Source organism: Siphateles boraxobius, unplaced genomic scaffold (assembly GCF_051911475.1).
Source record: "Siphateles boraxobius isolate OS27281-9 unplaced genomic scaffold, OSU_SipBor_1 29, whole genome shotgun sequence".
NCBI lineage: Eukaryota > Metazoa > Chordata > Actinopteri > Cypriniformes > Leuciscidae > Siphateles > Siphateles boraxobius.
In genome coordinates, this window is record NW_027508908.1 from 13,230,876 (window position 1) to 13,245,431 (window position 14,556).

A 14,556-nucleotide genomic window follows, 5' to 3' on the forward strand; every position below is an offset into this window, starting at 1 on the left:
AGTCGAGTAATCAGAGGTATCTAATGATAAAAATGAAAGAAAAAAATTCAATAAAGTTTCAAATGTTGACTTATATGTTACCAGTGTGTGATTGGATATAGGTTAGTTTATACTCTTTAGACTTTATTATGTACTTATATTGACCATGGTGAACATTTTTAGACATTCTAGAACATTTCAACCCCGTTTTGTTTTTAGGCAGTTATATATGAAAGTTCAGTAAAAATGTTACTACCAGTTGCTAGGCGACAAAACCAGACCATCCAATTGCATTGAACTCCCGGGACAAAGCTAGCAACATTTTGTTAATGTGACAATACATTTTGTTAGTTTAGTTTTCCAAATAACCAGTCGTGGAATGTAACAACATAAATTTACTCTGGATTAAAATATAAATTTTAAGTATTGTTATTCAAGCAAATATTGTAATTTTTATGAAAAACTGATTTTTTACACATGGATAATAGATTTTGATATATAATAGAAACACTAAAAATATGTCTTATAGATCAGGGATAGGCAACGTTCGGTGGTGGAAGGCTGATGTCCTGCAGAGTTTAGCTCATAGAACGGTTTTGCATGTTAAAATATTTTATGGTTTGATTTTTGAGTATGTGAGTTAATTATTCTTAATTTTTCTTCCCTCTTTCTGAGAACATCTCAGTTACATGGCAGCCCAGTGGACAATGGAAATATGCATTCATCCCAGATGATGTCCCACGGGCAGAGGCCATACCAGGGTCTCATGGACCTGGACCCACCAGGACCTCCTGCTCAGCTCAATAAAAGTCTAAAAAATAAAAAATAAAAAATAAAAATTTCTTCCAATCTGTTTTATGTATAAATTAAATTAAATTTTATTTTTTTTATTTCATTTAATTTTGTTTTTCTTATTTTAAACGTAACTTATCTTGTAAATAGTTGTAAAAAGTACTGTAAGTAAAAATGTATAGAACAATTTATTTTGTATCAAATGTACAATGTCACGATTAGCCACGCACTTCCTGGGTTTACTTGGACTACATTTCCCATCATACAACTCCCTCGACTGATTACACCAAACACCATACACCTGCGCTGCACTGATTGCACACACACCTGCACTTCATTTACACACAAAGGCCACTTCCACACACGACTTCTCTCCGAAGTCTTGATCTGCCCCGGCCATCGTTTCTGAGCGTTATCTTCCCAAGTTTGATTCCTGTGTTTGACCTGTGGATTGTTTACCGTAGCTGACCCTTCTCTGCCTGCCCTGACCCTGGACTGTTTACTGGACTCTAAATCTCTCTGCCTGCCTTGACCCTTTGCCTGTCTACCTGGTTTGTCTCAGCCTTGCCTTCTCTGTTCTGTTTGCCACTGTTTGACCCTGCCTGTTTTGACCATTCTAATAAATCCTCCGAATGGATCCCCTTGCGTCTGTGCCATCATTACATACAAATTAATTTTCATGACAAAAATAAATGTACAGAATAATTTCTTTTACATTTACAAGTTATAACTTGCATTACAAAAATAAACAATGCACAGAAATTATTTTGTTTCATGTACAAATTATGTATACAATTGTTTAATTTCCAAATTTTAATTCACATAACCAAAAGTGTCTTTCTCTACCAATATGTCAAGAGGAGAAAACAATCTGTCCATTCTCTCCCAGTCTGTGCAACAAAAGTAGCCCAAAAAGCCCATCAGATCTTCTCCATCAGGCGGTGGAATTATCCACTGGATTGTGCGTCTGAGGCATGTTTTGGAGGTTTTGAAGCGTTGAAATCGTACTTACGGGGATGGAAATCAACCAGCGGAAATTTTTTTTTTACCCGCGGCAACAACTTAAAAATATCCCAATTCCACGGGAAAACCTCGGACTTGGTAACACTAACGGTAGGCCGCATTAGAAGGATCCTTCAACTTGGGACAGCCTTCGTCGCACCGCTCTGACGCAATTGGCCTTCAAATGCGGCCTTCGAAGGATGCAGCCCCTGAATTGGGACACAGCTAATGAGATGATTCTCATAGCCAGAGGCTTTTACAATGATGCACTTTCTGTCACCTTCAGAAGCAACATCAGTGCTTGTTAAGTATGTTACACACCAAGCCAACATAAAAATAAATTAATAAATAAATTTAAAAAACCTAACCAGCAAAATCGCCTTGCTGCTCTTGAACACACCGCAAAGACAACCGACAGCCAAATAGTGCATACAATCTGCGTTTGAGGAAATACCTTTCCATACCTTGTAACAGTGGTGGTTGGTGCCCTAATCTGAAATTATTTTATAAAGAAAATTCGGGCGCCAGACAGTTTTATAAAAACTGACAAAAATTAAGCAACCCAAGATAGCAAAGAAAACCACTGATTACACACAAAAAACAAATATTCCAAAATAGGACTCAGTTTAACTTTAATTTATTACTAAATGCTCATCACATCATTCAAAAGTTACTGATTTTGAAAACAAAGCAAAACAATAAGCAAATAAATGTATTGTTCTCAACGTTGGATGTTCAATATCAGTTTTCTCACAAATACAAAACAATCTTCGTCCTAGCGTTTATTCCACGCAGGTGCAGGGTCCGCTTTTTGGCAGGCTGCTCTCCATTTATTCTGGTCCATAGTGTCCTCCGGGGAGACTTGCACTTCCTTCATATCTTGCTTGATCCGGTCCATCCATCTCATCTTTGGGGGGCCACGTTACCGGGTGGGTCAAGGCACATAGCTGTCTTCGCCACTGAGTTCGCATGGCTGCGTGTTACATTGCCGTACCAACGGAGACGGGCCTCGAGCATCTTCTCCGTAATTGACGTCGATGTTCATGACGTGATCTAGCCTTGTCAGTCCGAGTGACCAGCGGAGCATACGCATTTCCATGCCGTGTATAAGCTGGCCATGTTTGGCAGTCGCTGGCCAACATTCGGCTCCATACAGGGCTACAGGGCGTACAATGATCTTATAGATTTTGGACTTAAGGCGGATGGGCATTCGGCGATCGCATAGCACTCCCGTGACGTGGCGCCACTTTGACCAGGCGGCACTCACACATGCGCGGACATCCGGGAGGGTGTCACCGTTCGATGAGAGTATTGATCCGAGGTACATGAAGTGTTGTACTTTCTTTATATCCGTTCCGTCGATGCCAATGGTACCATCAGTCTGAGGGCGACACTCCAGGTACTCAGTCTTTGCGAGGTTGAGTCGCAAGCCATTTGCATCCGGGCGATCTTTCCACTGCTGCTCTTGGTCTTGAAGGTCTTGCCGCTCCCTGTCGGTGTGAAACACATCATCAGCATAGAGTAAGGACCATGGATGGGGCGTCTGGAGGTCGCGTGTCACTGTGTCCATGCATGTGATGAAAAGCAAGGGCGAAAGGGCCGATCCTTGGTGGATTCCTACGTTGATGTTGAAGGAGATGATATCCCAGCTGTGCATCGAACCACGCTCCTGACGTCTTGGTATAAGAGTTGCACCCAACTGATGTAGGTTTCGGGTACATAGTGACGTCGAAGGGAGGCCCAGATGAGATCATGGGGAACGCGGTCGAAAGCCTTCTCCAGATCCAGGAAGACCATGCGGAGTAGCTTGTTCTTTTCCCGGTGTTTCTCCATCAGGAGGCGGGCAGCGTGGATGGCATCTGTGGTTCCTCGTCCTTTGACGAAGCCGCATTGATTTGGACTGATTTAAATAATGCTGCGAAAGCGGCTGTCCAGGATACGTTCAAAAATCTTCATGGAGTGGGATAGGAGTCGATTCGGCCGATAGTTCTTGCATTCAGCAACGTCCCCCTTGCCCTTCCAGATCGGCACCGTGGTGCTGATCATCCAAACATGCTGGACTTTGCCCTCAATAATGATCTTGTTGAATAAGGTGGAAAGGACCTCGGCTCCTCTGTGCCCCATCAACTTCCAGGCTTCAGCAGGGATGTCGTCTGGGGTGGTGGCTTTGCCATTCTTCATCCTCTTCACGGCCTTCGTGAATTCAGAGATGGTAACTAGCGGTACAGGTCCAGGGATGGGATCCAAGCTGTGGATAGACGGATGAGGGAACTCTTCATTTGAGATGGCTGCGAAGTACTCGGTCCAGCGTGAGTATGACACACGGGTCTCACAGGGCTTGCCCATCTGCGTTCTTGATGTGCATGACTCGACCAATGGCTTGGGTCGCTTGGTGGCGGGAGTTAGCAATGCGGTAGATCATCTTTTCTCCCTCAGGTGTGCCTAGCCGCTCGTATAGATCGTCATAGTGCATGGCTTTTGCCTTGGCCACTGCCTGTTTTGCGGCTGATTTGAGTGTCTGATAGTGTTGGAGATCATCGTCCAGCCGTGTGCGGTGCCAGGTTATGAACGCCATTTTCTTGGCCTTGATTGCCTCTTGGACGTCCTCACTCCACCACCAGACTTGCTTGTCCATAAATCGCCGCCCTGGCTTCGTCTAGCCAAGGGCATCGGTGGCAGCATCAAGAATGCTGGAGGAGATATCATCCCAGACTTTTTCAACTGATTGATCGACATTGATGTCTAGTGCTTGGAGGGCCATCGCAAGCTGCTGCTTTTGTTCGTTCAATTTCCACCACTTGACCTGCTCAGGCCCAGTGATTCTCGGTCTAGGTTGCCACTGCAAATTCATTTGGAAGTCGAGGACGAGAGGCCGGTGTTGGGGGCCGATATTCTCTGAGGGGATCACCTTGGCATGAAGTGCCAGTTTCAGGTTACCGCGTCGGATCATTTAGTAGTCGATCTGGGTTCTGTGGCCGCAACTGGTATAGGTGGCCAGGTGGCTCGATCTCTTTTTGAAGAAGGTGTTGACGACGACGAGGTCATGAGCTTCAGCGTAATCCAAGATGCGGGCTCCCTCATCGTTGCGTGTACCTAGCCCCTGTCCTCCATGGACTTGATCATATCCTCCACGATCTTCACCAACATGGGCGTTTAGGTCTCCTCCGACCAGGATGTATTCGTCTGTGGCGATTATCTTGATTCCCTCTTGGACGTCCTCACTCCACCACCAGACTTGCTTGTCCATAAATCGCCGCCCTGGCTTCGTAAAGCCAAGGGCATCGGTGGCAGTGTAGGATCAACAGATTATCTGTAGGTGAGCGCCGAGGGTTTCCCAAAACTCGTCCTTCTCTTGATCGGTGCACGCGACTTGAGGGGCGTAGCATGAGATGACTCTGAGGGTGGTTGGGCCGGAAACAATCTTGATCGAGATTAGGCGGTCAGAGATGTTGTAGACTTCGACGATGCTGTCTCGTAGTTGTTGGCAGACGACCACGCCTACTCCGTTTCGGCTCGACGTGACACCATGATAGATGAGTTTGTACCCTTCTCCAATGTCTCTTGCCTTGCTCCCCTTCCACTTGGTCTCTTGGATACACGCGATGTCGATGCGTCTAGTCTTAAGTGTATCAGCCAATTCACGTCAACGGCCGGTGAGGGTGTCGATGTTAAGTGTGGCTAGTCGGATTCGGTGGACTATCTTCTTTGGCCTGCCCCGTCCTTGAGCAGGTAGCCCTTGTCCATTTCTCACACCATCCGGGCGTTGATGACGCGTGTCGCCTAGGGGGAACACCCTAGCTTTATCGGTTTCTTGGCTTGCTGCTGCCATTTGATGCGACCGAAGAGACCCAGCCGATGTGTCGCCTCATCTTTCGCTGGGACCAGAGCCACCGTTTTTCGTGCCCCCAAGGGTACTCGTTTCCAGCCGACGCCACTAGGAGGAGGTGGTTGGCTTTTGACGGCTACAAATACAAAACAATACTCCAACAAAAACTGGGTAATACTGTTCACACTCTAACTGGGCGTACACAGGCAGATTTGAGTGTCCATATTCACGCCAAACAGTTTTGGCAGACGGAATCACAACAGGAGAATGTGGTAGGACCTCGTCAGGCTCCCGGAGGGAAGTTAACCCCTTGTTTGTTGAGTGAACCGTTCACTCACAACAGCCGGTCTTTGAGGTGCGTCGCATTGGAATCCCCAGACTCCACGTCGCAACAGACAGTATGGGCAGGAAGCCTCAGTTCACCCAACACAGGACATTGTCCATTCCACTCGGTAATCGCTAACTTCACTCACTCTCACAGGTCAAACCAACACACCCAGGTCACGTGCCCTCTTACCACCTGGTTAAATATACCTTGCCTTCATTTCCCTTTCCACCATTAATTGGCCTTAATTAGTCACTACGCCCTTTCTGTTAAAGTGAAAGTGCAAGTAAAACGTATAGCCATGTAGTTTACTGCACTGTCACTGTACCTTTCCATACCTGTAGTCTGTATTTGTGATTCAAAAACGGAATTAGGTCTTTGGCTATACAAACCATAAACAAAGCAGTGCTTACTTAACATTTTGAATTTAAATCATGTTTATCAGTTGGTCTTAGCTTTCTTCATTCCAGACAGCCATGTCATTATGAAAATATTTGTTTTTTGGAATACTCAGTTAAAATTATGCTGTAAAATTAGAAGTATTCTGTGTATACCGTCTTGACTTTAGCATTTGCTTGCTTTCATCACTTTCGTTTTTTGGAAACACTTTAGAAACACTGCTTGCCTATAGACTGAACAAGTAATATGCATGTGCATGACGTCACCGTATCACAAATTCGTATTAATGTAGTTTACACATGGGATGGTAATAACGTTTTCAAAAAGCTGTTTTTACAGGCCCCCAAAACGCTGTTTTTGTGTAAATGAAAGGTCAAAACGCATAAAAAGTTTAACGTTTTTACTGCGCCTAAACTATAGCATTGCACTGGAATTCATGTTCGGCTTCTATGGGACGATTTTCACCATATCTAATTATTGGGGTGGACCTCAGTGTTCCTCAATATAATCGTGGGTATCGTGATTATGCCCTAAACGAGTGAAAACAGACAACTGTGTGACAAAAACCAGTACATTGGTCCCAGATGTGGAAAGATATCAAAGGTGATTATTCTCTGTAGTTGGCTTTGGAATAAAGGTAGAGAGTAAAATCATCATCCTCTATGCTGCTCCAGCCAAAAATAGAGAAACACTAAAGCCCTCTCAAGTCACTTCTGCTTTGCTCTAAACTGATCTAGTTTTGCTTAGACTCAGAACTTTGAAACTAAAACAATAGAACTCAACCCCTTAGAAAAATGAGAAAGAGGAAACTGGTGAAGAATAAATGGCAACAGAACGCTCAGAGGAATGTCAGTGCCAACAGTTGTGAGCAAAGCTGATCTGTGCTGAGCAAAGCAGCCTCAGAGTTGTGAATGTGCGTTTATGTGTTTGCCTCACAGGATGATTTTGCGGGATGGAGCAGTGAGTGTCAGTAATGCTGTAATTTTGCGTCACAAGCTTTTAATCCTAATCTTCATGTCTGACCTTTGACCTATGTTCATCAGGAACTTAATGAGGTGCTTCAGTAGCCAGAAAGAAGCAGTTCTGTAGATATAATCTTGTCACATTGCTTGATACATGATTAATGTTACAGATTACATGAAGCCAGATCATGGTTCATGCCCTGTTCATTGCACTGGCATTTTGTGAACAACCACACACTGAATGTTACAGTTTGTGTTTTATTTATTTTATATTTTTGGTTTATATTTGACTTTTTATATATATATATATATATATATATATATATATATATATATATATATATATATATATATACATACAGTGTTGGGGAGGATACTTTCAAAACGTATTTCATTACAGAATACAGAATACATGCCCAAAAATGTAATTTGTAACGTATTCCGTTACGTTACTCAATCTGAGTAACGTATTCTGAATACTTGGATTACTTCCACATTGAATTGCATTGAATAAGTGTAGGAATGCGGTCATCACATCCTGCGTACTAAACAGGCCTATGCTGGTGTGTATTTCTGCATGTTCCAACTGGCTGAATGTGTTATAGGCCCATGTCTCCCTGAAAGTGCAATATATTATAATTTGCTATAGAAGAACAAAGACTATAGTGTATGTTGCGGTCACCGCTGCGGTGATGTGCTGACTCGTACATGTAACATGTAAGGGTGGTGCTGCCAATAAAACACCTAAAAGCGGTCTCATAGAACCGGCAAAAGTAATGATTGAATATGTTAGTGTCGGATGCAAAGATGAAGTTGACGATGCTGACTCGCGATCTTCGCAGCAGCCAAAGTGAATGCGCCGGAGAGAAATGCACATTTCATACGGATTACAGTGTAGCTTAATTCACTTACAGTGTAGCTTAATTCACAGAAGTAGCCTATTAAAACATATTTGGACTAAAAGTTAAATATTTTTTTGTGTCACGCATGTTTATTTCCCATATTAAATATAAAACGCATGTGTATACAGATATTTTTCTAATGTCTGGACTCCTTTATTAAGGGAGTATGGATATATAAACAGACATTTCAATATATTGGAATTAAATGCATTTTCTGATTATGTATATTTCAAGTTTTGACTGCAAATGATTACGTCCTGGAATTGCTCAATTTTAAAGAATTATTCCTCAACTAGTTTTGTGGTGTTGGTCTACGTATTTTATAATGTTAACTTCAAATAATACTAATAGTAATTTAAAGATGTGTTTGCATTGGATCTGGACGGGAAGGATAACTCTGGGAGTTGGAAGGTGAGTGTCGCGATACTGCCTTCTCACACGCGACACAGATTCGTGGATTTGAGTGTCGCGATTTCGGTTTCATATTGCATATCCTTACAGCCCTGTAGCTAGTAGCCTACCTGATACAACTATAAAATAGCAAGGTGACCAGTATAACTACAGCAGACGACTACCCCTGGCTAATTAAAAAAATAATAATAATAACTTTAAGATGCTTCTTCAGGTTGGAGGTGGAGTCTTTGGACGCTGAAAGGAGGATGGTTGCTTGCAAGCAGAGGTTGCACTGCACAGTTATATTTGTTCTCCCTTCTCTTTCTTTAATGTGAAATGCTGTTTGAATTTCCAAGATAGAAACGCATTCTTGCCCTGGCTTTTTTGCTCCTGCTCCATCTCTACCTCTAGCTCCCGCTGCTCCTCTTCCAACTCCATTGTGACTTCACTGATCACGCAAACCGCACATTATCTCGTTTTCATATTGGGGCTTCTGGGAAATGCATGGAGTTGCTTTAATTTATTTAGAAAGTGAATAAACTCGTGACACAAAGAAGTATCGTCATTTAATCCATCGATTTCATCAATGTAACTGTATTCTAAATACCAACTATTTAAATTGTAACTGTAACGAAATACAGTTACTCATAATTTGTATTCTGAATACGTAACACCGGTACATGTATTCCGTTACTCCCCAACACTGTATATATATATAAATGTTTTATATTTTTTATATAAAAAATTTTTCACTTAAAACTTTAACATTTATATTAACACACATTTTTTGCCAGCCTGTTGACAAATTATTGATTTTTGTGATTAATATTGATGCAATTTCTGTATTTCATATTTGCTATATTCTACATTACAACTAAAAATTCAACACTACAGTAACAGATTATTGTATTTCCTCATTTAATTCCAGATTTCCTCATATTTTGCAAAAAGTGGCCTGTGGTGTTTTATGTTTCAGATCGCCATGTGTCCTCATTTCCATATGATAATTGATAATGATTGTGTCAAAGGGGTTTGCATGACTAATAAATTATCCTGGATAATTATACCAGGAAAACTGACTGGATATGCTTAAGCTTGTCAGGAAAGAATTCAGGGAGTGCAGGGGAACATACTTGAAGATATAAACATACATTCAACATTTAGATAATTTTGAACAATAGGGGCATCGTGTGCTTCTCTTACCACCTTAAATATATTGTGTCCACTACATTGGAAAGATGTGTAACTTTCACAAAATATATATTTTGTAAAAAGTATGAAAAAGAAAATTTAAAGTATTTAACTTGTGATTTAATAATGTGTGCATTATGCTTATGCAACAAGAAGGTTTAAATTTTTAAAAGCATGGATGTTCCTCGTGGATATTTGTCCACAGCTTTTCCCAGCGAGTATCTCTCACCTGATTAGTTTAGGAAAAAAAGATCAATGAAAAGTCAAGTCCACAAATTCCTGAAAGTATACATTGTGTTTTCATTAGGCCAAATCGATCAATAACATGTCCTTCCCACTCTTCAAAATGAGATTCACTGGTAAGCCTTTGTAGGTGTCCTTACTTCTAACCACGGCCTATCACTGCTTGCCGTATGTGAACTTCTCTTTGAGGAACAGAGGGGTGCAAATGGAAAAAATCCACCATACACATTTAAAAGCCAATCACTAAGAATAGCCCCTTTCAACACTGGGGCAATAATCAAGACATAAATGTCCCTTATCTGCAGCTTCCAATAGAACTTCCTTGTACCCCTGATCAGTATCAAGAGAAAGAATGCCTGACAAAATTATTCACTTTCAGTCATTACTAAAAGGAAATATGGCAGTACAATTTTCCATTGTGCATCACAATACAGAGTTATGTCTAGGGAGTTTGGCAGCATTACTTGTACACCAGCTGTTTATGTTGCATATTAGCCATGTATGATCATATGCAATAAGTCTCAGAGAAGCATATGCCATGTATTTCAAAATGAAATTAAGCTGAATGCTATTATTATTGTTATGCAACATATGATTCTTATAATATCTCTTTTTTTCAGCTGGGTATTATAGGGGTGGCATGAATGCAGTGTAATATAAAATATTATCCACAGGCATCTGTATACATTGCTAAATCCATTGCTCAAGATGCTAAATATGTACCAACTTGAATGCAAAGATATTTTTCTGTATTTTTAGCCTTCATATCTTGAAGTGAATAAAAGATGCTTATTTTACAGCCTTGTCTAATGCCCCAAATGCAAAACCTGAGTATGTGATGTCAGATGACATTAGTGTAGCCCGTTACATTTGTAGCCTTGTTGACTGTCAGGGCTGATCTGCTAAAATCTCTCTCTCTCTCTCTCTCTCTCTCTCTCTCTCTCTCTCTCTCTCTCTCTCTCTCTCTCTCTCTCTCTCTCTCTCTCTCTCTCTCTCTCTCTCTCTCTCTCTCTCTCTCTCTCTCTCTCTCTCTCCCTCTCTCTCTCTCTCTCTCTCTCTTTAAGTTTGGTAACATCAAAAGAACAAGAAAACCCTCGAAGAAAAGCGGAATCCATGTCACCCTCTGTCTTCCTTGACAAGCTCATGGGAAGAATCTCAGGTTATGATGCCAGAATAAGGCCCAACTTTAAAGGTAGTTGCTATTTTTCTCCTTGAAAGGAATACATTTTGGTATCTGTAGTATTTTTTTTTTTGCTATCTTTAATATTTTTATATATTTAAAACCTTTAGTTATAATGATCATTGGTGCCTATACGAGATTTGTCTTTAATGTGGTACAAAGCTAAAGCAGATCTGACTATATTCCATTTCATGCTATGAAATGATTATGTAATAATACTGCACAGCTCCTGGTTCCTATTGCTTCTAGATGTTTCTGCTGTGGCCCTGAATCCATTCTTCCATACTGATACAGAATGTCCCTGAACCCAAACCATCTCAAACCATAAATCAGACTGAGCTTTCTTAAATTATTAAACTGGCAAAAGACTTCCCCTCAGAAGCTCATTAACAGAAGCCACTAATTCATAAATGTCAAGTAAAGGGAGTTTAAAAAGTTCTAAAAAAAAGAGAGGCAACGCTCAATGACAGGAACCTGACTTCGCTGTGTTTCAGACGGATGCATAATAAAACAATAAATGTATCCCCTGAGTTCATTGTACACATCAAGATATCAACTGTGTAATTATAGATGTAATTACGAAATTATTTACTTCTGTAATTACATGCAGGTATTTGTTAAATATAAGTACAACATAAAAACATGATTAATTTATTTGTCATACATAAAGTGGAACCAAATGTTTTCTTCTCTTGTTTTTCTTGATCTTCAATTAACAATTATTCTCTAGAGCAAAGAATATGCAAAAGAGATAAAACTGGATAATACCATTTAATAAGAAATTTAAAAAACAAAAGTATAAACAGTTATATTAATTGAAGTATTAAATACTCGCATATGTATAACAACCTTGGTTAACTAATGACAGTTTTAAAAGTATTTGTAGAGGTTGTGGTGTCTCATGACTGATTTCACTTTACTTTTTTACAGGTCCGCCTGTGAATGTATCATGCAACATATTCATTAACAGTTTCGGCTCCATTGCAGAGACAACTATGGTATGTATTCACAATCCTGCGATCATGCATGAGTTTTCATGCACAAATGCCCCATGGTGGTGTTTACACATTATAAATCATAGCAATTATATTAGCTCTGTGATGATTGTTTCTACAGGGTGTAATTAATTCACTAATAGTCTGTCATTCAAATATGCAGTTCAGAAACAGTATAGCACACACAAAAAAGAGTGTGTTTTGCATGGAGGAAACGTTTCCTGCTTGCATGCATGTCGTATTACATCTAAATCCAGATTGTGAGAAAGAATGTAGGACACTGTTAGGAAGTGTCCAGTGGCTGAATGTCAGACGGGACACAAACTTGCTTCCGTCACCAGGCTCCTAGGAAGTAATTTTGTGAGATAAATTTAGGAGGGCTTTAGACACTTTGTCTTTAGTCTCAGCCCTTGAAATCTTCACCTTAAAGTGGCTAAGTGTAGAATTCAGAAACCCTTGTTATTAGCGACACCAGTGGCCGTTACATGTTGAACTATCTTGAAAAAGTTTAGCACTTTTTTCCTATTACAGTTCTCAAGGTTTACTAATCGTGAAAATGGTTGATTATAGCATTATATTTGGGTCTATAGCATCATATTTAGATCGTTGTATGAAAGGTTGCAGCGGATGAGCATTGTAGTCAATCACAGACATGTTGAGAGCATGAAATGCAGTGATGTTGTCATTGTAACTCGATTTCTGCACACTAACGAATGCTTTCATCATAACTAACAGTGCAAACACAATGTAAATAAGAGATTTGAGGATTATAACGTCAGTTTTGGCAAGAGTCCATCACGCTGTTTGTTTACAGCTCCAGCAATTGTAAAAAGAAGCGCTCTTTGATCGCTTTCTATATTTAACTTAATCACAGATTAAATAACAAGTTATTTTCATCCTATTAAGAGAAAAAATATGAAGTTTGATATGCTGACAGTAAACGGTTTTGGGACAAAAACATCTGATTATACGCCTACATGAATCATTACATATCAGATGTCACTGGTGATTTTGGTTAGACGTGTATAACCCATACATATCAAACGATCTGTAACAAAGCAATAGCGACACAGTAAAAACTTTACTCACTTAAGTGTGTTGCGCCGTTCCTGTCGGATCCAATATAGAAGGCACAGCACAGTTTGTTTTTTATTTCACGATGTCTGCAAATCCAATGCAGGGTTTTTCCACAACTTGGCACTGCACGACATTTTGCACTCTTCAAAGGCATGTTTATCACTTAGTTGCACGATCCAATGCTAGCATCACATCTGTTATTTACCTACTATTACTTGTCATGCTCGAATCAGTGGGCAGGGCTATGGAACTTTAGGGTTTGTGATGTCACCAACCAGAGAAGAAGCTTGTTGTAGTCCCTACCAGCAGTTTGATGTAAAATAAAATATCTCCCTTTGTATTGAACTTTGAGCGTCGTAACTTTGCAGATGTTGTTTATACTCAAACAGCAACATTACACACTACCTAAAATTTAAAAAGTGAAATCATAATCAAGGACCCTTTTAATTCCTTAAATCGTTTTTGAGCACCATGAAATTTCACAACCTGAATTAACCTACCTTTGGCAGACAAAAGTTTTTCATATATTGCGAAGCAGTGAAGACATATATAATGACAAAATGTCTTCACTGCTTTGATCTGCTGATTTGATACTAATATTTCAAGACTTTTCTTCATCAGAAGAACAGTATCAGCATGACAGACAGTGAGTGAGTGAGTGAGTGAGTGAGTGAGTGAGTGAGCGAGTGAGCGAGTGAATGAGTGAGCGAGCGAGCGAGTGAGCGAGCAGGTTACCTCTAGTGGTTAACAAGTTGAGCTGGAGACAGCAGTGTGGGTTAACAACAACCACTGGGGTGAATCACAACAGGTAGCCATATCTTTAATCCTCCAGGGAATCAGCAAATGAGTAGCAGAAAGGAGTAATTGTACTTACTTGAGCAGTTCATCCCTGCAGGGATCTTGTTTGTACATTATATGCCACCACAGTTGAATAGAAACAGGCTCCAGGTGTGCTCAGCAACGGAACTCTGTGTATTTTGCGCTTTGTTTATTTATATATATTTTTTTGTCTTTTTGAATATTTGGGATTTCACCCGATTACAACACGGATCTACACAAAGGAACAAGGAGATGTGCTTTTATCTTATCTACACAAGTGTCCAAACATTGCTGCCTGTGAACGCACATGCTCATCATACTGGAGTGCCTTGTCACCTTCATCCCTCTGCTAGCTCTGAATAAGTTATGCGCTGTGAGATGGCACTCTCACTCTAAAATAATTATGTCTGAAGAGAATGTCCTTTTGCCAAAGCCTTTTCCTCACTCAGAGTGGACTTCTCTTCATAAATA

At 40.5% G+C, this 14,556-nt stretch overlaps 1 protein-coding gene across 2 annotated transcripts in view; it reads left to right on the forward strand.

Moving 5' to 3' along the window:
* glra3 (glycine receptor, alpha 3) overlaps positions 1–14,556 on the forward strand; it is a 76,936-nt gene that overhangs the window by 26,695 nt on the left and 35,685 nt on the right. For both annotated transcript variants that reach the window (XM_077246670.1, XM_077246671.1), the window contains exons 2-3: positions 11,079–11,206; positions 12,125–12,192. In XM_077246670.1, the coding sequence (XP_077102785.1) occupies positions 11,079–11,206; positions 12,125–12,192 (196 nt within the window). The remainder of the gene's footprint in view (positions 1–11,078; positions 11,207–12,124; positions 12,193–14,556) is intronic.